This window comes from Symsagittifera roscoffensis, chromosome 3 (genome assembly GCF_963678635.1).
Source record: "Symsagittifera roscoffensis chromosome 3, txSymRosc1.1, whole genome shotgun sequence".
In the NCBI taxonomy this organism is placed as follows: Eukaryota; Metazoa; Xenacoelomorpha; order Acoela; family Convolutidae; genus Symsagittifera; species Symsagittifera roscoffensis.
The window spans coordinates 70820967-70848537 of NC_087064.1; the positions used below are offsets into that span (position 1 = coordinate 70820967).

At 40.9% G+C, this 27571-nt stretch overlaps 1 protein-coding gene across 1 annotated transcript in view; it reads left to right on the top strand.

The window, feature by feature from the left end:
- The window catches only part of LOC134842639 (alpha-1,4-N-acetylglucosaminyltransferase-like), a 48687-nt gene that overhangs the window by 9268 nt on the left and 11848 nt on the right, over window positions 1-27571 (top strand). The window contains exon 2 of the mRNA XM_063859076.1: window positions 9387-9860. Coding sequence (XP_063715146.1) covers window positions 9387-9860 — 474 coding nt within the window. The remainder of the gene's footprint in view (window positions 1-9386; window positions 9861-27571) is intronic.

Genomic DNA, 27571 nt, shown 5'->3' on the forward strand with positions numbered 1-27571 from the left:
GCCAATCAGAACCTTTTCAGAATCATCACCTCATTTTTGACACAACTTCTTTAGCCGACAAACAATCACCTCCAAGCCAATCTCTAACTGTAACTAAAGGACCTCCAGGTCAAAAATAAGCAAACCGATAACCATTGACACCTGAAATAAACAAAGTCTCAATATTACAACCCTCTTCTATCAAGCAGTACAAAGATCAACAATAATGTCCCAACTAAGTATCAAATACCCCTCAGGCAAAAATACTAATTTAGCCTAAAGAACTAAATGTACATGCTCATTGTTGCCTAAAAAACGAGTATCTCTTAAATACCCACAATCATCCACTAAATAACAAAAAAAAAACAGAAAGACCTCTGAGAGCCCTCCAAATATTCTTTTATCAAAAATTGCCGAAATCCAACCTAATTGCAAAAAACCAATAAATAAACTGACCACACTCGAATTTAGCCTTAAAAAACAATACTTAGCTTGACGAAACGAATCAGTCAAACAGTCAACAATTTTCAAAACTTTCTTTCAAAACTTTTTCAATCCTTCCAAATTTTTTCAAACTTTGTATAATCTTCATATCCGATATTTTGAGATATTCATCCTCTCCCTGATAATTTTTTGCAACTTTTTTATCATCATTTTCCCAGCCTAAACCTACGTTAGTTTTTCTAAAATCATTGACTACCTCCTCAGGTACGATATTTCGAATAACTATCTAAATATTTCAACATCTATTCAGTAGAACAGATCAACAACAGATCAGTAGAACTAATCAACAACCCCCACATCAGTCCCCACCAACAACGTCCCAAGAACCTCCAACAACACCAACAAATAGTCAAACAAATAACCCCCAATCATCAACACGCATCTCTTTCGAAGACAATCCATACACATTTGAAGAAAGACACGCACGATTGTCCGAACCACTAGAACCAGTAATTCGCCAAGCATCTTTAAGCGAATCACAATACGAACCAGTATATAATATTTACCCCCCTCTCCAACAAGATCTTAATACAGCAAAACACCAAAATCAAAACCAAAATACGCTCGAAATAAACAGACAAGTTATTCATCCAAGACGAATTAGAAATATGCAATCCCCAGAGTTAAATTCAACATACCTCATTCACCAATAGCAACCCCTATAGACCTCTCCAGTAGCACATTTCGAAGTACTCCCCTGACCCCAACACAACAAAACACATCGAATATCCCCTCAGATTATTTAGGTTCAACCCCTACATCTGAACAAATCCGAGAAAATCCTTTCAATCCCCCAGCCACTACAGAACATCTCCCATTTAGATGACACAAGCTTTTACTCAAGGCGAACCAAATTTAGTAAACGACCCAATAGACACAACTTTGTCACTACCAGAAACACATTCACTCCCTTCAACCCCTTCCATAACTCAAATCCAACAAACACCATTTCCTACAAATTTTCATACAAATCTTGGCGCCAGATATAGAGAAAATTTATCAAATACCATACACCTACGATTAGATTGGAATATATTCATAGCAACCCCTCCTTTATTAGGACAATATCACGAAAACAACAGATTACACAACTGGACACTTAACACATTACAATAACGACAAGATATCCACAAAGATATACAAGAACATAACATACAAATACTTACACAATATAATCTCACACTAAAATTTGAAATCCCAATGAGACTAAACAATTAAATTCATCATTCCTTAACCCTAGCCGCTCCCCCCGCCCGAATCCAACAGCTTAATCTTTACCTCCCCTCATTTATAACCACAGAAATCATCTACAAATACGATAGATACACAAAAAAGACAATTGGATATATCACGTTTTATAATCCATACTCAGGACTATCAGACACATGTATCTTCTAAATTTACTACTTTTCCAGACCCTTTTATTTTTCAATTTCTCAAAAACCTGATCATAACAATCATTCCCCCCGAACAGGACCCCAGGATTTACTAGTCACACATTACGACTATGAAAAAATGAACAAAAAACATTACATAAATAAATAATATACCAATATCCGAACCAAAATCAATCGAAACAACAAACATAATAGCTACACTTTACTCAAAAGCACGAGCTACGATACGAATAGGATACAAATTTACAGCAACATTTTCCGAAAAGAAAGTACATTGTTCCCATGTTTCAAACAGAAACAAAAACAGACTAGATCATGAACATTTTTTTTTCAAAGTACAATCAAAAGACTATTAGATCTCAGCCCTGACGATTGTAAAAATGAACACAAACGATTAAAAAGAACATCAAACAAAGGCACAAACAAGAAATTAGAAAACTTTCGAGTTTTTCTAGACTCTGCACATCAAGCCGAATTTGAAAGATACGAAGGTCATATAAAACTAGATGACAAACTTCCATTCCACAGAGCACATGGAAGGTTAATTTATGTACTCCATGATAAAAATTGGATACCACACATTGGAGTAAGCAACCCCTCCAATTGTAAAGCTGACACTAAAAGTAAAGGATACCAAGAAATAATGTTTTTTGATTGGAAAATACAATTCAGAAAAGTACAACTAACCTGAGATTTGAAAGATGACACTATAGTTTCTCAAAAAATTAGGCTCCCTTGCAAAAACGACCAAGGATACTGCAATCCTACTACACGAACACAAGCAACAACTGTTTAGTTCCCCGAGGACACCTGTACCACATTTCAAGTAGCAAAAATACACGCTAGAATGATAAAATTTCATCAAAAAAATAATTCATTGAATCAATCCCTTCTGAAGATGTGAACTCTGATCAACTCAGACATAGTAATTATAGATTTAGAAACATTCACAATATACAAAACATACTGAAATTTTTCCAAATATACCCAGAAACGGAACTTGCATGTAAATACGTCAAACCACTTTACAAAACACAACAACCAGAAATTCTTGTCGAATACAAAAAAGTTTTGACATGAATACAGGAAAATTCATTATACATCCAATGGCATCATCACACTCAACTAGTGACGAAAATTCATATATTTTTTTTGTGGTATTACACTTGTACCAAAAAAGTATCACCTTTATATGTTTTTGAAGACAAAAGATGCTATAAAAAAATCCCAATATTCTACGAAAACAAAGTTCATTTTGTTGATACACTCTACCGAAGAACTTATTTCTGGGATGCAGCAGTCCCATGTAGATCAGAAAAAAACCACAACGTAGTAAAAATGAACCCTGACAAAGATAAAAACTACCTTCTCAAACCATACCCTACACTTATGCAACCACTAAAAAAGTTTTCACCAGAAAGCATTAGAGCTATTGCCCGCAATCCAAATATCGATTTACAATCGATCGGCATATACTCGAAACCTGACATTCAACATCACATAGGTACACAAGAATTTCAAGAATTACTCACAAAAATTGACACTATACAGCGACAATCTATAGACTAAAACCTACGCAAACTTGCAGAAACAGCAGGCTTTTCCGACATATACGCACAACACTATAGCGAATATTTTAAAGATATAAAAGATTACATTTACTTAAATGGCGAAAAATACAGGGCACAAAATATATCACCGATAAATATATTTATTTTCGTAAATTTAAAAAACGAACTTCTTGTCTTTCTAGGATGGCCATACTACATCTTAGAAATATTGACTAATTTATACGCAAAGCTTACCTTTATTGAATTTCTTTTCTCTCTTAAAAGGAATCTACAAAACATGTGCAATATACACACAAGTAAATAAACAAGCAAACGTAGCACGCATACTTTTTGCAGGGTTTTTCGGAAAATTTTCTACATCAATAAATAAAACACTTTTAGACGCTCAAATATTAGAATACAATACCTAGCTATTAACAACACCGAACACATCTGACAATTCACGAAACAAAACAAATACAACGCCTACAGCACCACAACGACAACACCTAAATCATAATCATCCCTTTCATTAGTACTACCACGAAAATTCAGAAATATAGCCCTAACAGACCTCATAACTTCGAGATCTAATTATCCACAAAGCCCAATTCAACACATAATAACCCAAAACCTAAACTATAACCATCCCTTCCATTAGTACCACAAAAATTCAGAAATATAGCCCTAACAAACCTCATAACTTCGAGATCTAATTATCCACAAAGCCCAATTCAACACATAATAACCCAACAACCCAATTTAGAAAACACATACGAACAAATTATAGAACAATCTCATACTACTAATTTTCGTTCTCAGAACAACCATCTTTTTAGCCCACGATGAGCAGCCAAATTGGAGCACTTCATCGCTCAATTTCTTACCCAGACAACCTCCAGAGCAATCTCCCCAACATCCCACATTTTGCTTTCCCTCCACCTCAATCACCTTATGATAACACTTCATCCATCATGGAATGAGACACCAATTCCAACACAACTGTATATAACACTATCTCCCAACTTAATAACTCCAATATCGAAACCCCCGACGAATTTGAAAACTCCGAGCCCAGCTTATATACATTTTCCCAACCTCTCTTTCAAACTATTCATTCCCAAGTTTAAATTGAACTGCCCTCCCCTCCCTCTTCCATTTCAAATGTAACACCCATATATTCCCTTTTAACCAGTGAACCATCCGATAACAATAGCTCTGTTAATACGCAAATATCACCCGAGCTTGATAGTTTCATAACACTTCAACAACAACTACAGCACCCTCAAACACTAACCATTCACCAACTCTCACAATCTATAATATCATCCAACCCATGAGCCCTAACTCCCTCGTCACACTATACCCCTTCGCAAAACCCAACTTCCTCATCAACCCCATCCTCCAGTACAAACCGAGCTTACCGAACCGTTAAAAGAAAGTTCCCAAATACTCCATTTCCCTCTAACCCAGGTACATCCACAACGTTTGTCAATCATCCACTTCACACTAATACCAAATAATTTCACGAAATATGTTTACCCTTTTTCCCTCAGTACACATTTTTTCATTCAGACCCCATTGACAAAAACCCTAACTATGTAAATGAGCACGTATTATGCCCTACTATTTCATGGATATCATTCTATCACTTTACTAATCCACTCTCACTACCAGTATATATCACCCCTCATGACAACGAACTATGCAGCACCCCCCTCCATTTTCTAACAACAGCACTAACCCCAAAACAATTCACACAGATAGGATACAAGCAATCACTATGCAAATTCACCGCACCCAAATCTAATGAAAATTCTATCGATTACTACGATGATAACATCATACGACCTAACGAAGACATATTTCTCAACGACGACCAATTTGCTAATCCACAACTAACAGAGAAATTTTTCATCAAAACACCACATATTTTCACACTCAACACCTTAGACAAAAAACACGACAACGTCTTTTCAGCAGCACTCCGTGATACTCATGCAAATGATTCATACTTTAACAAATTTAACCACTTTTCACTAGCCATTCATTTCCTCACACCCAAAGAACGTGATTTGCACTGTTCACATGACGTCATGCTACAAACTAAACAAACACACACGTACACTAACTACCAGTTCATCCAACCTCATTACACATCTAACACATCAGCACGACAACTTCACCATAGATATCAATACATCAACTCTAAAAACATCTCACCATTTTTTCTTAATTTCACCTATTGTATTAAAGATACTAACCTACAAGGCATCCTCCGTAACTACGATCCCATCACTCAATTTTATATATTCTCTCCCCTAACCAAATTCTTCAACGTAGACGAATCCCCTACGCGAATCCCTCCAGCCCATTGAAGTCCCAATCCTAGAAATTATACATAACACTCGATATAATCATAAACTTTTTGACCTTATTCAAAACACACCATTTGATTTCTCACCTACCACTGAAGAGCACAACATCATTAAAGCACTGAAGTTGCTTTGCCACTTCTTCAAACCAAACACATCATTCGTTTGCTATCTAAATTACTAACCTCATCAGACATCATCCACGACGTTATTCCCCACGGATTCTTCACCGACGATTAGGTAATATGAACTAAATAAATTAATAACAAATACAAACAAAAATTAACCATTCTTAATATATATTTTCTTTTTTTTTCATAGCCACAATCATCAGTCATCTACAATGAACAAAAGCGAAATAACAAACAGAAAACTTTTTCTAAATTCATGAATTTCTATTTAACCAATTCCAAAAATAAAAGATTTCAATACATTAACTCTAAATCAAATTGCATTATTCAGTAATATTCTCCCGTACAAAGCAAAAAATTAATGTAAAAATTCTTTTCCCCAATGCGGCAAATATTCTTACAATTGAAAATAAATTGATAATTTCATTTCCCAAATCAAGCAGTAAACTCCATAATTTCAAAGTACTAAATTAATAAAAATTGCCCGTAAATTGGAAAAGCAGTCCTAACCTTTTCCAAGAAGCTTCTTTAGATTTGAAATATTCACTCGCCAGCAAATTCTATCCACAATTGCACAGCTCGCCCACTAAGAAGTGTTTAAATTAATGAATTTAAACTTTAACTTTCACTGATAATAACTCTATCCACTATTAACACGTTTCAAATTTTCCTTTAACCCGGTTGGAAAAGAATTATATAATAATGCAAACTAACCAACGCAAACTTACTAAACAAGACAAACCACAACCTAACAGCATGACTAAGAAAAGAAAACCCACGGTACCCAAACTGGATTAACACGAGCTTAGAACTGGATAAATTATTTTTTTTTGAAGAATACTTTTAAGTCTGAACACAAAAGAACAAAACACCAAAAACTCGAAAGACAAACCCAAAACAAACAATTTGATTTTTGAGAAAAAGAAACATTTAAGACAACAAAAGAAAAAACCAGTAATAGGAAAAGCACGAACTAAAACAGGACCCTCCAAAAAAGAGAGCATGAATTTATACCCTCACTCCTGGCCTAACCCACCAGAAGAGGACGTCGTGCGCATGCTCTATAGCCGGCCTCACCCACCGTGCTACACTCACGCTTTGTGACAACACCCTCTATTTTTGACGGGAGTTACTCAAGTGTGAGCAGCTCTTAAAAATAACCGAACTAAATAATAACGCTTTTGCGATAAAAAATAATACAAGATCATGACTAAAAACAAGAATAACAAAGATGTATATAAATAAATAAAACAATGCAGTATATAGGTAACATACAGCCCAAAGAAGAGAAGCAAGGAACTTGACAACCCAATCACACTCCAACTACGGAATGGCAAGACACACCTGACATGCTGCCTACAGTCACTACACTCAACGGATTTAAAGTACGACTTGGCATCGCAGTAAGGGAAATCCATTGCAACCGAACAATGGCCATCTCGATGTTCAAGTATACGTACAGATCCAAGTCACCAGGCACTGCATCCAAAGTCAACTTACATGACACTCCCGAATATGATTGGACCATTGCTATTCTCTAAAATTAACCAGATCAACACTCATCACAACCGATCAAAAATCATAATACGATCTCCCGAAACTATCGTGATGACATCTATCTCTTCTTCCAAACCAGAAAAAAGAATATGCTAGCAACCTCCAAAGAAAAACACCATCATCCGTCCTACCCTACAATAGAACATTGAGAAAGTAAAACTCTCTAAACCCCGGATGGGTGGAACCAGATCTAAACTAGTATCTATCATTGGTTATTTTTATGATATTTTATCTCTATAAAATATTAAATACTAAACAATCATACTCCATCAAACTAACAACCCATTTATTTGTAAGTGTTGCAACTACTTGTAGTTTGAACACCAGAACAATTTGAATTAAACTTAGAATACAGTTGTTCTCATTCTGGAACTAACTCGCGTGAACCGGTGTACATTCGATCTATGGAGACTAGGAGATATAAGAGTAAGATTAAGATTGGTATTAGGCTAAGAAATTACACGAATCTATCCGGCCGAAAATAAAATAGCGTGACCAGCAGACGGTGTACCTTATCTGAAATTACTCTAGGAGTATAGTAATCCGTACTTAACTCAGATGTATGACTGGAATTTAGGTATATTCAAAATTTAGTTATATGTAGTTGTCAAAACTTTTTCAAAAATTTTTGATGTTTTTTTTAAGTGTTTGATTCCCAAAATGTCACTAAAAATTCAAAAGTAATTTTACTTGCTTAGACATAAGTTTTCAGGGCTTAAAATAAGCTGTTGTAAGGCTGCTTGCTCGCTTTATTTGCTAGAAATGAATGAAATTTTTTTAGTGTCGTTTCAATCAAGACTGTAGGGGCTATATTTATTATATCACTCGAACCATTCAAATGTTATCCCTGATTTTGCGAGGAAAAAAAGACAGAAAAAAAAAGAAAAAATAAACTAAAACAAATTCGAAACAAAAATGGTCGGAAAAATAAATATCTCTGTTAAGCAATAGCTTGGATCTTCCAATTTTTCTTCATATATATTTACGTATTGAACGTTCTAACTGTTGAAATGAGATTTTTATTTGGCTAGTTTAGAAAAAAATTGTTGAATTACTTCCAGTCTTCTTCACAAATTTTTCACATTGTTTTGGCATTAGGAAAACATCTTAGTGTGGAGTAAGCTAAGAAGTTTTCCTAAGGCCAAACAATGCGACAAATTACAAGCCAAAAAAAACTTCACTCACCACAATCTCCCCCACTCTCCCACTCTTACTCATGACACATATTTACCCCAATCCTTTCAAACAATTATGCCCCGAAAGATTTTGGCTGTGTTATTTTGGGCTGTTGAATGTAATAGAAGGGGGGGGGGGAGGGGGTTTAATGTGGGAAGCGTAGGTTTGAGGAAGTGGCAAGTGTCTCTTGTCTGTGGGACTGTGGGGCAAATTTGGGGTGAGTATGACACAAAGTGCTGGGATTGTTGGAAGAGGGGTTGTTATACCCCCACCCCCTTCCTCTAGAAAGATCAAAAATGAAAATGAAAATTTTAAAAACAAAATGGTGTCAATATTAGTAGGAAATGCTAAATAGTTAAATTGGATGATCAAAAAGATGCTTTTTCTAGTTTAATTGCTTTACGCATTTTCATATTTTATTTTTCTAGCTTTTCTAGCTTAATTTAACGCTCGAGATATGCATTTTTAGTTTAAATAATTCAATTTTCTACAAAAAATGCACTTTAATTTTTCATCATTTCGGGGATACAACCAAAAATACCCCTACATTTAATTGCAAAACAGATCTATTAAAGGAGCAAAGTTACGAAAAGCTAATGTCTATTTGAGATTTGAGATTCTTTTACGACGAAGGTTTTAAGCTTATTTTGATTTGTTCTTTCCTACCTTCAATTTTTTTAGAACATTTTCGAAGAAATTTTGAATCGTCCGTTTTAGAGCTTCCTCTCCGCTATGTGGTACAATAAGGCTTCCACAATTCACTGCATCCGATTCTGAAGATCAACAGCTATTCATTCTGGAAACAAAAGGACGAATTCATCTGACAGGGCGCCAGAGCTGCTCAGTTGAATCTGCCGCTGTGAATTCTGGACTGAAAGTCAAGGTCATTTTCAAATCATCTTATCTCGATCTATCGAAGAGTGATAGTCTATGCAAAATATACCACGCTAGAACAAATGTCAGCTTCTATACTCTCAATTTTGAGGAGTTTTTCAAAAACTCGCCAGTGGAAGGAATCAAAAGCAGGATTGCGAAATCCAAGGTCAGCTTCACCGATTACAGCAACGTTCTCAGATATCTTTTACTGTACAAGTATGGCGGCTTTTACATGGATATTGATGTGCTGGTGATGAAATCTTTGTCCAGGCTGGAGAATTTTATTCCTATCACAATGCTAAAAACTGAAATGCTGTAAGTGCAATAATGTAAAAACACAAAATACTGCCCCCAGCGAGGTTCCATGAATAGGGCGGGGTGGGGGGGGGCGTAAGGGTCTGTGCGGAGAGTGTAGGTGTGTGGGTTGGGTGATTGAAGGGCAAGTGTGTGTGCGCTAAATATCCTTAGGATGAATTTAAAACCGAAAAATCAATAACAATTTCGTATTCTCGGCAATACAAAATTAATCGGCATAATTGATAATTTCATCCAAAACTTGCTGTAAAACAAGTTCATAAACTCTCCAATGATCGGCTCCGATAATAATTTATTTTGGCGCAAGCTAGCCACAAGAACCGGTAATGTCCTTGAGGCAAATTGCTCTTTTTGACGGTCAGCCATAATCAAGGCTGAACCGAATTAGAACCAAGAACAGTAAAAAAGGTTCAAATGGGTTCTACATAGATGAGGGTCTGTGGAAGGAGGATTCGAACCCGCGCCAACTGGCAAGTCTGTAAATAGTACGTTTGGAATAGGCCGCTCCTGCGCTTTTGTGTAGTTATATTTTGGTTCAATCATATTCAAGTTCGTCTACATGCATTTATACTCTGGCTTACATTTGCGCTGCAACATCCTCCCCCCTGAAGATGGAAGAACCGGAGCGAGCTTAACGTCCGACCGCGTGACTTCACGGGTTGCGGTATTAACAAGGGCGTATCGGGCGCAACCGTCCTGTCCGTAGTTTAGCTTGTCGATTCGGCTGAGGGGGTAGTACCCACGCGGATTATCGGCCTCGATCACCCATACGAAATCGCCTGTCTTAGGAGTGAAGTTAGATTGAGTTTGCCACATGACACGCTTATTCAGTGAAGGAACATATTCGCGAAGCCAACGAGACCAAATAGCGGTAGCATACGACTGCGCTCCCCAGGTAAAAGCGAAGGAAGGCTAGTTGCATGCTGTCCAAGCTAAAAGTAGTTAAACACATCGACTCATCATGCACCTCTCTTCCTGAATACAGAGTGTAGATTCACGTAGTGGCCGAGCGTGTAGATTTGTTGCTGCAACCTCCCGCACTCGGATGCGGCCTAGAGGTAGGTAAATTCGCTCGAGATAAGCTATCCTAGAGGTATGAGACCAGTAATTTCCTCGCAAAAACAAATAACGTTCACGTCGAGAGATTTCAGACCAGTAACCTCCTGGTACAAACAAATTACCTCCTCGTCCAGAGGTTTGAAACCAGGAGTCGCTTCTGTGTACTTATGAATCCATTCTCTGCAAATCTCTTGAAGCGTATATAACGGTGAAGCTCGTGTCGGCAAACTATCAAATAATCAGGGTACTGACGGTCCCTTGTGGGGCGCCAAAATGTGCGCCAAAACGTGCTAAAAATCCGTACGATGAAAATAAAACCGAAAAATCAGTAATAAACTTGTATTCTCGGCAATACAAAATTCATTGGCAATATTGATAACTTCATCCAAAATTTGCTGTAAAACAAGTTCATAAACTCCCCAATAATCGGATCCGATTGTAATTTGTTTCAGCGCAAGCTAGCCTTAAGAACCGGTAATGTCCTTGAGACAAATTGCCCTTTTTGACGGTCAGCCTTAAACAAGGCTTAACCGAATTATAACCAAAAAATAGTAAAAAACTGTCAAATAGCGCTAAAGCCCCTCGGGTCTACATGTTTTAAGGTCTGCCTATGGGGGGTTTGAACCCGCGCCAGCTGACAAGTCTGTATATAGTACGTTCGGAAGAAGCCGCTCGGCCAGCTGCGCTAATGTGTAGTTATTTTTTGCTTCAATCATATTCAAGTTCGTCTACATGCATTTATACTCTGGCTTACATTTGCGCTGCAACATCCTCCCCCCTGAAGATGGAAGAACCGGAGCGAGCTTAACGTCCGACCGCGTGACTTCACGGGTTGCGGTATTAACAAGGGCGTATCGGGCGCAACCGTCCTGTCCGTAGTTTAGCTTGACGATTCGGCTGAGGGGGTAGTACCCACTCGGATTATCGGCCTCGATCACCCATACGAAATCGCCTGTCTTAGGAGTGAAGTTAGAATGAGTTTGCCACATGACACGCTTATTCAGTGAAGGAACATATTCGCGAAGCCAACGAGACCAAATAGCGGTAGCATACGACTGCGCTCCCCAGGTAAAAGCGAAGGAAGGCTAGTTGCATGCTGTCCAAGCTAAAAGTGGTTTGGGTTAAAGCTTCTAACTCGCGTGAATCTGTACTAAGGGGAGTGATTGGCCTCGAATTCAAAGACTGCTCAACTAAGCAGAGCGTTTTACCTAACAGCTCTTCAGTAATTCGCCTACTGCCTAGTATATCGTAAAGCACGCGCTTCACGCTTAGGACGAGCCGCTCCCAAGAGCCGCCATGATGTGGTGCGCCTGGCGGATTTTCAGAGAAACACTTTTCTGTGCAAAAATGGCCGGAGCCATGTCGTTTCAACTCTTGATGCGGGCAAGTAATTCTTTTTCCGCACCAACGAATTTCGTGCCGTTATCCGAGGAGATCGTGCTTGGTGTATAACGACGCGCAATGAACCGTTCAATGCCCATGACACAAGAATTAGTGTTCAGATATGGTACAATCTCAATGTGTACAGCCCTAGTGGTGAGTCAAGTGAAAAGAAATCCCCATCTTTTTTCAGTGCTTCAGCGACCGGGACGTAATGCGGACCAAAGTAATCCACACCCGTATGATTAAAGGGTGGCTGCTTATATCCGAGACGTTCAACAGGCAAACTGGACATAATTGGCTGGATGGTACATGCTTTGCGTTTACGGCATGTTACACATTGATTTTCGATAGACCAAAGTAGTCGGCGCTACCCGAGTACTGCATTTTTCATGTTTAAAACGGAGCGCATGTAATCTAAACCTCAATGAAAATGCTTATGGTGGAGGCTAAGGGGCTCAGCAAGCGAACTAGGGTATGCCGGGCGTCGATTAATACTGGGTGTTTAGTATCAAACTCGCTATTAAATAAGCAAACGATCCAGCAGGTGGAACAAATTATACCAGCGAAACCGAAAAAGGGAGAGTGTATGGCAATTTTTCTAGTATTGTTAATAGGTTTGCCAGTGGTGAGTATTTCAACTCAACGGGGAAGGATTCCATCTGAGCAAGGTAAAATAGTTTGTTTTCTGCAATATCAAGTTCAGTGAGGTCAGTGATCCGTAAGTCCTTACGCGGAAATGCTTATGTGAAGGCAGTATCCTCAACATAAAGGCGACAACTCTTTTATATCTCGTAAAGGAAATAAGTGTTCGAGATGTTTGATGGATGTGATATCGGTGACGAAGGAAGATGGTGTCTCCAAGCAATTATCGACTTCACAAGAAGGACCCTTCAAACGGTTTTTTTTATCACACTTTCGTCGGGTTAAACGGCCAATCAGTAGTCCTGAGAATGCTCGGTCCAATAACGCAGCTGCTATCCTTGACGGCTTCCAAAGAAATCCCCCGCGTATCAATATCAGTGGGGTTATCGCCGCTCAGAACATGGTGCCACTCATCAAAAGTGGTCGTTTTGAGGATCTCGCCGATACGGTTAGCGAAAAAATCCGGGTAATTTGTCACTGGAGTTTAGCCACTGCAAAACTTTAGTACTGTTTGTCCATGTGTAGACTTGATTAATGTTAACGATAAGTGCTGTCAGTATATCATCTTTCAGTCGTGTGGCGAGCAGAGCAGCTTGAAGCTCTAGCTACGGTATTGTGAAAAATGCTTATTTGATACGTGATTTAAATCCTTTCTTTGAACAAATTAACTATACCGTAGATCACAAAAGATAGTGTTTCGGATAACATCCGAAGGTGTCAAACACTCCGAAGGCCAAACACCTGTCAATGATGTCTAGCAAAAGAAGAACTGAAATGATTGACAAGAGAAACTAGCAAGAACTAAATAATAACTCAGATGACTAATTTAGCACTATGACTTTCCCTCTTGTATGCATGGATTTTATTGAAGTGAAATTTAGGTACTAGATGTAAAGTTTTGAAACACAAAGTTGTGATTGACCCCACCGATACTAGCTCACAATTCCCGAATTAAGGTTTATAGTAATGAACGATCAAGTACTAAGTTTTTAAGGTTATGTAACAGTTTTTAGTTTGTTCAAAAGTTTTTAACATTTTTCTCTTGGTTACTTCACCTTTCTCCCCGAACAAACTCCGCTTCACTCACTTCACTCGTCTTCATTTTCCTTCTTGCCGCCGCGTGAGATATGCTCGATCATAGGTTTCCGACACCGCCTTTGGCATTTTTGCTCCTTCGTCGTCCGCCGCTCCTTTATTTATCGTTTTCTTGCGCGATTTCTCGTTTCCTGTTTGTGCGCCCTTCGTACTTGTTGTGGCCTATTGTTCGGTGAATGCCAGCTCGAGAACCGCCCGCTCCGTATCCTCCTGTTTAATGTTGATTTTTGGATATACCTCACACCAGTTGCCACCAGTTGCTTCGATTTGCCTTCCCTCTCTGCTACTTCCTTTCCGATTTGTCCCGCCGCTCGTCGTTTCCCATTTTCTCGACTCAGCCAGTTTTTATCATAATCCAGTCGGCGCTGAGGATTTTGTTAACCCTGCGACACGTTTCTTCGCCGTGCTCAATTTCCGTATCGCAACTTCGGATTTCCTAAGCAAGCTACCATTACTCATTTTAAGCGTATGCCAGCTTTCCGCCACAACTTTTTTTCAAAACAGTATGTACCTGCTTAGGTTTTTGTTTCCGGTATGCTGAACGACTATACAAAGGGATCCTGCTGTTGGCTCATCTGCTTGGTCCAGTGTTTGTGCAGTTGATAGGGTCAGTGGGTGGTTTCGGGTCTTGTTCCCCCATACTGATTGTCCGACCTCACACCCCGAAATGGTGTCGGCCGGTTTTGACATTCCTTGTACCTCCGGATCTTGTTTATCTATACAAGCAGATTTAGATTTTAGGACATTAGATTAATTCAAATTCCTGAGCGATGGTTTTTTGGTTAAACTTCGAAGTACTGTGTTCGCTTCCTTGCCATGGTGAAGCTCGAATGGCGTTAATTTTAGAGTAACAATCGGCGAAAACCACAATGCCCCCAGTGCTCTTTCTACCATTTTCTCCAAAAGTGACATCAACATCAACCGGTGGCTTGATGGTCATTTACCGGCGACTGTACGATTTCAGTGCCTTCGGTATGACAAAACGTTTTAACGTCTTTTGACATAAAATTCGTTCCTTGGTCAACATGAATTGTCCGAGGCATCCCATGGTTATTAATGTAGGATTTGAGACTTTTTAGAATTTTTTCTGAGCGGTTTTTATTGCAGACCATAGCGGATGGCCATCTAGAGAATCTATCCACTGCCACGATCACATAATTCGTTGATTCCTGCAGGTAACTTATTGGTCCCCAAAAATCCAATTGGATGGCCTCATTAGGCTCTTTCGGTTCGGCTATTTTGCCTAAGTCCCCTTTAGTACACATTGAGTTTAAGTTCTTACCGGCGAGTGTACCTTCCTGGCATTTCTCCGCGATGGATGCTATGTTCCGGTCGAAACATGGATACCAGATATCCTTTGCCGCCGCCAACATGTTACGTTTCCCGTGATGAAAATAGTGTAAACGGTTGTTGATAGCTTTATGTAGGAATTTGGAATGACTAATGTATCATCCATCCACAAACAATTTGCTTTAATTTGAAAATCATTGAGATATTGTGCGTAGTATCTATTCATCGCATAGCTTTTTGATGCAGTATCCAGCTCCTTAGATTTGATTAATTGGTAAATAACTTCTAATTGAGGTTTTGAGCGTATTGCGATTCCACAAACCGAAGATTAATTAACTCAGGTAAAACGTTGGCCTTATAAAAACTACTTTACAAATACGGGGGACTATAGACATAATATCGTGGGCCGGATTAACGGCAGGAAATGTTTCACCTGGAAATTGTGAAGGAATTGATAATATCGTATTTAGTTTGGTACTATTCGTCTCCGTAGTACTGGCATTTAGATCCTTTCCCCGATTACTCCTCCACTTCATCTTCTTCACTACTGGTAATACTAAGATGGCGTTTTAAAAAATTTTCTATTTTGCGAACTGATTGAGTTCTTACTATAAGTAGATTCTGATCGACTGTTTTTACAAGTAGTAATCGCTCCAACTAATCTGTTTATAGCCTCATTTGACAGTCGGAGCGGCGTATCCGCATTCCAAGTGGTTGATTTGTCCTTGCAACATCGTTTGCCCTCTACTGGCGATATTCGCTTACAAAATTTGACTATCGTCTTTTGATTAGCGATTTTCCAGTTCGATATGTCAGGGTTATTATTTCTTTCATGATGTACAGTTTCCGGACCCTTGGATAATTTTGTTTCATATCCGAGGGCGCTTTGAATTGAATTGATTTGAGCGACCGTGATCCTACTGTCGTAAGCCGACACCGGTTTCGCTTCGCTGTTCGGGTGTCTGGAAAGATATTCCTCTAAACCGATTTTTGCCCCTGGCATATGTTCTCTTTCAAAATTAAACGGAATTAATCTATGGAGCCATCGTGTTAAACGACCAAACATTGTTTTGTTCTTCTTATTTTTTCCGTTTAAAAGTGATACTAGCGTTTTAAAATCGGTAAACTACTTGAAATTTTCGTCGTAAAACGTTAATCAGAAAAAGTTTTGCTCCCATACAATAGCGAGCATTTCTAGTTTGATGGTGGACTTCCGCTTTTCGGCGTCATTTAAATAGCGCGATGCGAACGAGATTGGTCGCCGCCCTTCGGTACAAAGTTACAAAGTTACTCTAGTACGGCTCCCAATCCGTTGTGGCTAGCGTCGCACACTATTAGAATTTCTTTATGTACATCAAAATACCGAAACTCCACGATGTTTGCGACCTGATGTTTTATATTTTCAAATGCTCCCTGACACTCCGCTGTCCATACATATTCGTTTTTCTTGCCTAATAACGGTCTTATTGGGGTTGATGATTCTGCCAATGCTGGTAAATACTGGTGTAGACTGTGAATTGACCCCATAAAAGATTTTAGCTGAGATAGTGTGTGAGGCGGCTTGAGTGTTTCAATTGGCTCCGTTTTCCGAATGAGCGGCGTTACTCCTGTCGATGTAATTTTATGTCCTAACCATTCACATTCTTTTTGAGCGAAATTACATTTCGTTAGATTCAATGACATAGTCTCTTTGTCTAACATCCGTAAAATTTTCTCCACGGTTGATATATGTTCAATTTCAGAAGTTTAGTGACCACTAAGATATTATTGATAAACGCATGCGCCTGTGGATATTCCGAAAGGATCGAATCCATCACCCGTTGGAATTCCGCCGGCATTGTTGTTAGACCGTAGAATCCGATTTTAAATCTATACGTTCCGGTCGATTTACTACCCACTAGTGAGAAATTACAATGCAAGCTGGTATCTTGGCTTGGTGGCAGTTGTCCGTATGCATACGTGAGATCCATAGTGGAGATCCAAGTATTTTTTGCCCAAGAAGGGCGGATCGGCAAAACTCGAGCTCGAGGCACGGGAATTGAATAAGCAGGTGCATAACAACAAGTACCAAATGCCGAAAATCGAGGAACTAATGGACACCGTCGGCCAAATGATAACTGAAAAGAACAGTTATCGTTTGGCCGACGGTGTCCATTAGTTCCTCGATTTTTGGCATTTGGTACTTGTTCTTATGCACCTGCTTATTCAATTCGCGTGCCTCAAGCTCGAGTTTTTCCGAACTGCCCTTCTTGACCGTAATTACAATCGGTGATACAAAAAATTTGTCCGAGCATTCTTCCAAATTTTCTATGAGCCCTTGTTTTGTTAATTTATCAATTTCTCTGTTGACTTTTTCTTGTCGTGTTATTGGCTACATTCGTCTTTTTTGTTGGATCATTATCAGATTTGCAAAAAGTTCGGCTTGGATTTTATAATTACGTATTTTCCCCACCTGTTTAAATAGATTTAAAAAAGTTTACTGAAGTAATCCTGCCACTTCTCCAGATGATTGTCGTCATCAGCAACGGCTTCGTCCTGGATCGACATCAATTTTGGCCCAGTTTTTTCTGGACTAAATGCAATTCTAACTCTGCCATCAGGTCCCGTCCGATGATGGATGGTCGGGTTCCTCCGATAACCTTGATTGGCGCAGATGTCACCATGCCATTCGACAGTGGCTCCACTCTCTTTTTTCCCAGTAAGTGTATTGGATTAGTCCCGTAGTCGCGAAATTCTTGACCCTTCAGTTCGACCTCTTGTAAGTTTATGCTTGCGGCACCTTATCTTTTCCGGAGTTCCCCAATGGTAAATATCGAGATCGGTGGCCCACTGTCGATCCCTACGCTTGTTTTCCGCCCGTTGATTTTAGTAGGAAGTTTTGCCCCCGCTACGTGTAGATCCGCATTCTTCTTTGCTCGCACCGCCATCACCATGTAGTCTCCCTGAACTGTCAGAGTCCTACGATCGGACTCGTTTTTCTTGGGGCTTGTTCACCCATCCCAACGAGCTTCCGTGTTGCGATTCGTCATCCTCCATTTCTTCCGATTCGAAACGCTCTTGGCCGTCCTGTCCTTGGATTATTCCCAATGATGGACTCCCACTATTGTTTTTCTTTGTCCAGCACGTCCGTTCAAAATGCCCGATTTTTCGACAAAAATGCAAGTTACATTTTTGGCTGCATATTCGTTCATGTGCTCTCTTGTGAACTCAGGTTTATCACATTTGTAACACCTCCGGTCTCCCGTGTTCACGCCCTCTCGGTACGACCCTCGGCCTGGCACTTGGCCACTTCCTCTCCCCCGATTATTTCGGTATCCACCTCGAATGACTCCCAACGGTTACATATTGATATGTATTCCGCCGAAAGAGCAATACGGTATGCGTCTTCCGGTGTTTTCGTGGCTCTACACAACACATTTTGAGCCTCGCGATTCGTCATGTTAACGATGAAAACGTCGCGTAACACTCGTGATTCCAGTGCACCGAAAAAGCACGGCGCCACCAATCCACTCAGAACTGAATGAAACTGCTCCAACGACTCCCAAATTTGCTGCTTTCTTGACAACAACTAAATAACTTCGTATGTTTCGTTTTGTTCCTTCTTGAACTCCCTCTCCATCGCATCGTGCACCCTCGAATAGCGTGCGTCCCCCAATTCCAGATGTGGCTTGCGTTTGTGAAACTCTTGTTGTCTTTTCTCCCACAGGCACAGGTATGAAATCGAAAATAAAATTTGCTACGCCTCCAGCTGGTTTTTCCATCAACGTTTTCCGGCAACGCCGCAATCTGCGTGGCGTCGAGCGTAATCGCGAAAAAAGAAATTCTTCGGGTTTATGGAATGCTTCGCGACTATTCTCCACTGGAAGTGGTTTAACCAGAATACCCATACCATTGGGGGGGGGGGGGTACCACACACTCAGACGGCAAAAAGGATAAAATTCCAAGTGGGTTTTTAACCCCACTTGGGCCTGCTTATTGCGCCATGTGAAAAATGCTTGTTTGATAAGTGAATTCAATCGTTTTTTTAAACAAATGAACTATACCGTAGATCACAAAAGATAGTGTTTCAGATAACATCCGACGGTGTCAAAAACTCCGAAGGCCAAATACCTATCAATGATGTCTAGCACTAGAAGAACTGAAATGGTTGACAAGAGAAACTAGCAAGAACTAAATAACAACTCAGATGACTCACTCAGCCCTGTGACATTATAGACAGCGCTTTCATGGGTGCAACGCGAGCTTTACCAAAGATGAAGGATTTTTTGAGTTTTGTGCGAACTCGAGAGTCGCGCACACAAGAACCAAGCGCACAGAAATTATCTTGCGAGCTATCACCGAATATGTGGAGCTCAATTTGATCCACAGGTTCTGTGAAGTAACAGCGGGGAATAATCAATTGCCCTAAGAGACGGAGACTGGCAATTCGTCGTCCTAACTTTGGCCAATGATTTCAGCAAAAGACGTGCCCTAATTGTGTATGTGGCTACTAACCCAACAGAATCAAACAAAGAAGACTTAAAATTCAAGACGGTTCGTTGAGTTATTGTCTTATCGAGAGAACGATCGACAACTCTGCTAAAACCCACTGTGTCTTTGAAATGGTCCCACGTAAGAACTAAAACGTGTGTTGCCTGTTCGGTGCCATTGCATGTTTCTTTGACCGTTAAAGAAGTGGTTTAGTAAACCTCGGGGTTCATTGCCAAAGTATTTTCATCAGCATTACTGACAAATTTAGTAAAATTCAATCCCACAACTTAAGTAAAGAAATTAAATCATGGCTAATTCTAATTGCATAGGTAACGTCCTCGAACAAATCCAAGTAATCGTTCATGTAAAGTTTTTCATTTACGACTGATGCGGCCTCAGAGTATCTGGACATATTATTAATTGATGTTTTTCGCAACGCAAAATTGGCGCATGAAGGCGAATACCGTGCGCCGAATAAATGGCGAGTGTACTGGTGCACTACTACATTGGAAGTGGTATCCTCCCGCCAAAAACAATGGAGCAAAATTTGATTGCGGGCGAGGACCTCTATCTGGAGGATCATACCCTCTATATCCTCGGAGACGGCGTACTTATGTTGGTGGAGTCGCAAAAGTTCAAAAATAAATTTTAGAGTAGGTCCGGACCCATCAATAAGGACTTATTTTACGTTGTGCCAGGAAATTTAGAGGCCCCATCAAGGACTCGACGAACCTTACCGGTTTGTTTGGATTTACGATGGAATGGTTCGGAAGATACCACTCGCGATCGGAACGTCTACAAGGACCATGCAGTTCGACAGTAACGACATAGCCTCTCCTAATGTCCTCTCTAATTGTTTATGCGTATCTTTCGCAGAGTTCAGGGGCTTTACTCAACCTTCTCTCGAGTGTTTTAAATTGGGCGAGTGAAGAGTTTTAATTGTTTGGCCGACTGACATTACTATCAATCCAAAGTCTTGGCAAAATGTATCTTTCACCATTGTTAATGGTTTCAGAATTAAGGATGGATGAAGCTTGTTAATTCACGGAGGAACGGGCATCGACTTGTTTCAAAGCACCATAAGATTCCAACTCGTACCAGGATTTTATCTGGTCAGTCAAAGAAAAATCTTCATTAACACACTTGAAATACGAAGAAGTAGAACCAACGGACGGCGGCAACGGAACAGTAACGACCCAACCTATCGGTAGGCGAACTTAACACGGTGAGTTATTATCATCTCCCAAGACGAACTCAATGGGTCTTACAGCGTGGTAGTTGTCTTGTCCTATAAAAACTTCAACGTCCTCATAAGTTTTTTGAGTGGGCTTAACAGGTGCTAATTGTGGATATTTGTTCTGCAAATCACCAATATTGATTAATTCGGAACAAATCATGAAATCTTTATTATTCTAGACCATTAACGAGTGACGAAAACACCCAAGAGTGTGTCGACGCACTATCACAAAGAATCAATGTCATGAGACTGGTTACATCCGAGGACACACCAAGTTGTGCAATTGGCAACAACCCATTAGACGATTCAACGTCATGCACATCACTAACAGCGGCGTGGTTGGAAGTGCTGGTAATTTCTTTGGACTTATGTGCTCTAGCCGTATTTGATACATTCGAATTTTCCTTCTGAGGAAATTTTTTTACAGCTCCATGGAGCAACACATTACGTGAGCTATCGCACTCTGGCTTAGAGAATTTTTTAGCTCCAGATTTTGCAGGAGACTATTATTGCCATTAAGACAAGCGAATCAAAGTTTCTGTTCAGCTTCGTATTTTGCTCGCTGAGTAGCATTCTTTTCCTTGAAAACAGCACAGCTCCACAATGCATGACTACCCCTACACAAAACGCACGGCGGAGTCATAGAACTTTCCTATACTTTTCTAGATAATTTGGTATTTGCTGCAAAAACTTCGGTTGTTTTTGGCTTAACTGATTCCTCAGTTTTTGCTCTAAAGTTAAGTGCACGTAATCTCTCATGCCCATCGGCTTTTTCTTTCGGCCAGTTATTGAAATCTTAGAGTGTTGGGCGCTGCCAATTATGCCTAACAGTATGCATGGACCAAGCTTCCTTGAGTTTAGAAGGAAGCTTACTAACAGCTAGGTGTAACAGGTAAACACTCTTTAGATCATTGTTGAATGACAATGATTTGAAAACTACTACGAGACCAGATATGGCAGAAGAGAAACTAATGACATTTTCCGAAGTGTGCATCTTAAGTGAAGGAAAAGTACTCAGCTTATTAAAGCGTTTGGTTGCCCAACCTTCCGTTGCACGGTGGCCACTGCTTCTCTGAACACAACGCCCCTAAAACTAAACTTCGCAATTGCTGTTTTTGCTTTGGATAATGTCAATTTCGTATCATCTTTGAGAACAGCGGAATCAACTGTGGACTTAAACTGACCAAATCATTTGTGCCAGTTTAACGGGTTGCCGTCAAACTGGGCTAACTTCCATTCAAGTTATGCATTATTAATAATTACGCCAACTCACGAGCGGAGAGAGATCGATCCGATGAACTGCCTTGGTTTGGGTTAGCGGAAGACGTTGCGTAGTCATCGTTGACTGGCTCAAAACCAGTATTAGTATTACTGACAAAAGCGGAACATGTTGAGAATTAACTGACGTCCCACACAGTCCCACAACAGTCCCAAAAAACACAGTCTCACAACTACTATACGGTACGGTTGTGTTACACGGTGGGGCAACGGTTGTCTTTTTAGAAAAAATGTTTCCAGCATTACAACACTGACGGCCAATCGCCATATGTTTGCATCATTTGTATAGTAATTGTTGATATTAGGTGACATAATATGCGGTAGAAAGGGAATATTACGTTCGTCTGGACTGGCGCTGCATGGCAAGGAGGCGCCGAAAGGAAAACCTACGGTGGGTTTACTCCAGAAGATGAGAAGTCACCACTAGTAAATGCAGGTGACAAAGAAACAAAACCATTGCCGGGTTGTGCCGGTAACATTGTGACAGGTAATACTTCCGGTTGCCCGTTGGCAAAACTACCATTAGTTATGTTTGAACTCATGGTCTGTAAAGAAACAGCAGACGGTGGCGGTAACACGTGTGCACTAGAATGCTTTTTGTTAACTGGGAATGAAAGAGGTGGAGCAAAAGCTTGCAAGGACAAAAGGCTTGCACTGCCAAACTGAGGCATAGCCCGATGTCCATGATTAGGGATTCCAGGGTCACTCAATGCTATGTGTCCATGGTGCATGACCATTACTTGTGTTAATTGCATGAACGAGGCTGGCGGATGTCGTCGGTTCTGACGAAACTGGTACAGGAGTGAAGGCCAGCGAACCTAGCGCACTAGCAGTAACAGGAGATGCCTGCGAACTGACAAAGTCTACCCAAGCGTTTGTTCGATCGGTTGCAACTTTTGAAATGGGCTGAGTTACTCTTGTCGTGTTACTTTCCGCTAACCTCTCGCCAACTTCAGATGAATTATCCTGAAGTTCAAACGCTTTAATTTCCTTTTCAATCAAGTGCTTTTTATGACTTTCAGCCAATTGCTCCAGTTCCAGCTGACTTTGTTCGAATTTAAGACAATTCTATTGCTCTTTAGGCCATACAGACACTTGATACTGCCTTTCCGGTTCCTCACGGCGTCGTTTTAGCAAAGCTAACTCATGCCGTTTCTCACTTGATGACATAGTGTGAACAGTCGAAGTATGACGATTGAAAGCAGATTCATCAGACTTATGTGACTCATGTTTTCTACTTTCCTTAGACTTATTAGAGATCTTAGACCTGTTTTCAGTTACTCGAGTTCTAACTTTCTTGCTTTGTGTGAATGTGAGGATGTCTCAGACCTACATTCTGGTAAAAAAAGTCCTTTGCTCACTGTGAAGCTGGTTGCTGGGATTGACGAAGGTCCAAGGCTCTTCTTTTAACTCTGAGCTGCATGCATTACTTTATCGTTCATTTCGGTTACTTTCATAGGCCAAAAGTCTAGCTGCACAAAAGTTTTCCAGGGTTTTCCGTTTTTCCCGCTAACTTAATTAGTTGCTCATTTACGTCAACAGATTTTTCCAGCATCATCAATTTTTTCAATGTACTCAAGTAACAATGAGTGACTTTTAAGCAGCTCAATTTCTAGATTTAGACGGATTCAAATAACTTGCGTATCACTTTTTGGAAGTTTTCGTTCAGGTTTTTTTTTCACAGGTTGATACTATTTTACGGATGTTCAATAAATAGGAAATAATTTTAAAAAATGAGATAATGTGTTGATATATAATTAAACCAAAATTATTATATTAACATTAGTTTACCAAATGGGGTAACTTGCCTCATAGCCTCTGCCTGAAGCCTGTTTTTTATGGTTCTTCGAGCTTTGAGGATGTTAACATTAGCGCTATAACGCCTTAGAAGGAGGAGAGTATCTAACTCAAGGTATGGGGGCTGGTGGAGCTCTTTGTAGTTTTCAATTATTACCTGGTCCTTAGCCTTACGCTTAGAGATAAAGTCTTTGACGCATTTCAGAGCGATAATACGTGTTAAAACTGAACTTTCCTATATATCCTCAGTTCCATTCCGTCTACAGTATACGATCGCACAAAAATTTAAATAACAGACTGACAAGTTGCTCACTACTCAGCTTGCGGTTGTTGTTGCTGCGGTGCTCATTTATTGAGTTATTAATGGGATCGTTCCAAACTACAAGATCGTTGCGGTGAGACAAGTAGTGATGAAGGTAGTACGGTATCGATTTCTGAGATTCCCTAGTGCTGAAGTTCACACTTAAACCTTGTCTTGTAAGGCAAGTATTTTTGACGCGCTTCCGGTATGGAGCGGGAAGTTTTGTCAGCGCGTAATTCAAGGAACTAGCTCCTAAAATGAATACCCTACACTTAAGGGACCTATGTGACAGCTACGTTACGCTCAAGTACCAATGGGGTGGAAAAATCAGTAGGTCGATTTAACTCCAACAACACACACGGAGTAAACCTGAGGATTATAGAACTCAACTGAACCCACTTAATATCACCGTACGTGACCATCTAACTTTACTGTCACGCAACGAATTCAATAATCGACAGGCAAAAGCGGCTTTGATTTACTTGAAGCGAACTGGCTTTCAGTTTCACCAAAGGTGGGTGAGGGATCAGGTAAATTGGTTAAGCTCCAACAACACACGCGGAAGAAACCTGAGAATCAAAAAATTAAACTTAACTGCCTGATATTGTGCTATCAGATCACTTAACATAGGGTTGGTGTTATCCCAGAGCCCAGTTTTGAGGATTTTTTATGACAGTTTTCTACTTTTTTTGCAAAATTTTTCGGAAATTTTGATCAGCGGGTTCGAGTAAAAAACCAATCAAAAAAATTAATCTGGTAGCTCTTGTCTTGGCTCCAATTTCACGGATGAATATTCCGTTCACATATATCCAAAAAAATTTGGTATCGAGAAAATATGTCAATCAGTTTGTCTATGTACCGATAGTAAGATATTTCACTTCAACGGAACTGTCCAAAAGTTTTGCTTGAGAAAAATTACCGGGTGCTAGCTTGCGAGAATTTTTTTTTTCATATAGTAAATCGTAAATTATTTTATAGGACAAATGGAATGTTTAATAACCAGTGTAGTCTTACAGTTTTTTAAAGATTTTGCGGCGCACCGAGTCCTGCAGAGTTACGGTTGCTAACAGGACGTCTGTACGAAAATTGATGGACTCACTGATCCCTCGCGAGCAGAAACTCTGTTGTTGACCACAGTTCTGTCGTTTTCGGGGTTGAACACAATCCTGCTGTCCGGCACAGGTTTTGTGACATGCTTTCCTTTTTTGAAACCCTCTGATCAACACCACTCAGAACTGCTGTCGTCTTCTTCTTCTGTGTGGGAGCCAAAGCATGCTCAGAGGCAGCGCTTCGCCAGCTCGATCGCCTTGATCGGATCGTCGGTAAGGACTGAAAGCTCGGTGTTGGTGTCGCCAAATATGGATTGTCGGGTCCTGAGAGTTGCTGGACATTCGAGCAGCCAGTGTTCCAGGGTTTGGTTATCTTGGAAGCGTTTTGGGCATCTTGGGTCTGTTGTTGGGTCCATAAGGTGGCGATACGCAGCCAGTTGCATGCTGTGCCCCGCTCTCTGTCTCGCTAACATGACAGCGTCTCTTCTATTGGTCAGCGTTTTATCGTCCTTGGCGGTAGAGTGGTTGGCGTACACAGCTGCTGTCCTGGCGTGGGAGGGCGATTTGTCTTTCAGGGTTCGTTTGATTACTGCTTTGGCGGCTTTCAGGCTTGTAGGTTGGGCGTCGTCTTCGAGTTCTGTGGCTTCGTTGGCAAATTTGTCGGCGAGTTCGTTCCCGGGAATGTCCATGTGGCCGGGAACCCATTGGATGTCGATGTGGCTGTCCATGGCATCCAGCCGACGGCACATGGAGGCAACATCAGGGCTTTCATTGTCCAGAGCGGCGGTCAGAGACTGGGAGTCGGTGCAAATCAGTACTTTGTCGTGCTCTTCAACGTTGTTCTTTTCCAGCCACTTGATTGCGCTATCCATGGCCTCTTTCTCTTCTTCATAGGAAGATGTGATGATCCTTCCTTTGGTTTTTATCTTGTCGATCGTGACCAGATTCTCCGGGTCGCCGTGGGTCACAACCATCGCAGACCCGCCAAAGTGGGTACCTTCAGAGGCTGATCCATCTGTGTAGATCACCCACTTGGCCTCACTCTCGCGGATGACTCGTATGGCGTTGGTCCTGGCATTGTCAGTTCTGTTGCCACCAACCAGTGTTGAGCTCACAGTCCATTTCTCCGGGTTGGCGGTCCACAGGTAATCAGTAGGGCCAGCAAGCGGTTCTCGGGGCGTTAGTCCTTCTGGGAGTTAGGCCTCTAACCTCTTGCTGCTCTCACGCCAGCTGTCGCGGCAGAGTCTGTGTCTCTGTTCGCCTTCGAGAGCGAGGCGTCTCGGGTGGTTCGGAGGACATCTGAACGCTTTCTCCCTGGAGGTGGCTATCAGCTGCCGGGAGATTGTCTCATAGCTGGGCAGGCCCGCTTGATGCGGAGGGCTTCCACAGGAGAGGAGGCGGTCTGGCCGGTGATGCGACGAAGAGCTTGGTTCTGCGCTCTTTCCAAGCGGTCCATTTGCGTCCTGGCAATCCACGGCTGCCAGGCAGGGGCGGCGTAGTCCAAGATGCTGCGCTGCGTTGCCAGGTAGACGCTGCGCATGGGGCGCTTCTTCCATCCCCAGCCAGTGTTGCCAAGGCAAGCTAGGAGTTTGCAGCGTTTCTCGACTTTCCTAACAACATATTCAACGTGTTGTTGGAACTAGAGGGTCCGGTTCATGTAAAGGCCGAGGAGCTTCGGAGCTGGGTCGAACTTCATTTGTAGGTTGTTCATGTTAAGGGACGGGACCCACTTGGAGTCACAGGACGCTGTCGAGAAGAAGGTGACGACACTCTTGTCGCTAAGGAGCATCTTTTTCCTGCGGCACCAGGACTCGATGTGCTTAACTGCTTCTTGGACTCTCCACTGAGCGGTCTCCTTGTTGTGGTCGCTGGCCCAGATCGTGAGGTCGTCTGCGAAGATTGAGTTCAAGATTGAGGTCTTTCGGAATGACGTCGGCTACGGAGTTAATGTAAAAGAGGAACAGCATAGGAGATAATACTGCACCTTGCGGGACTCCGTGGACCAACCAACTGGTTCTGCTGAGGTTACCATTAAACAGGACGCGGAATTGTCGATTTCTGAGGAAGGCCCAAATCCAGCGGATGAAAGACAGAGGGACTCCGCTCTCGA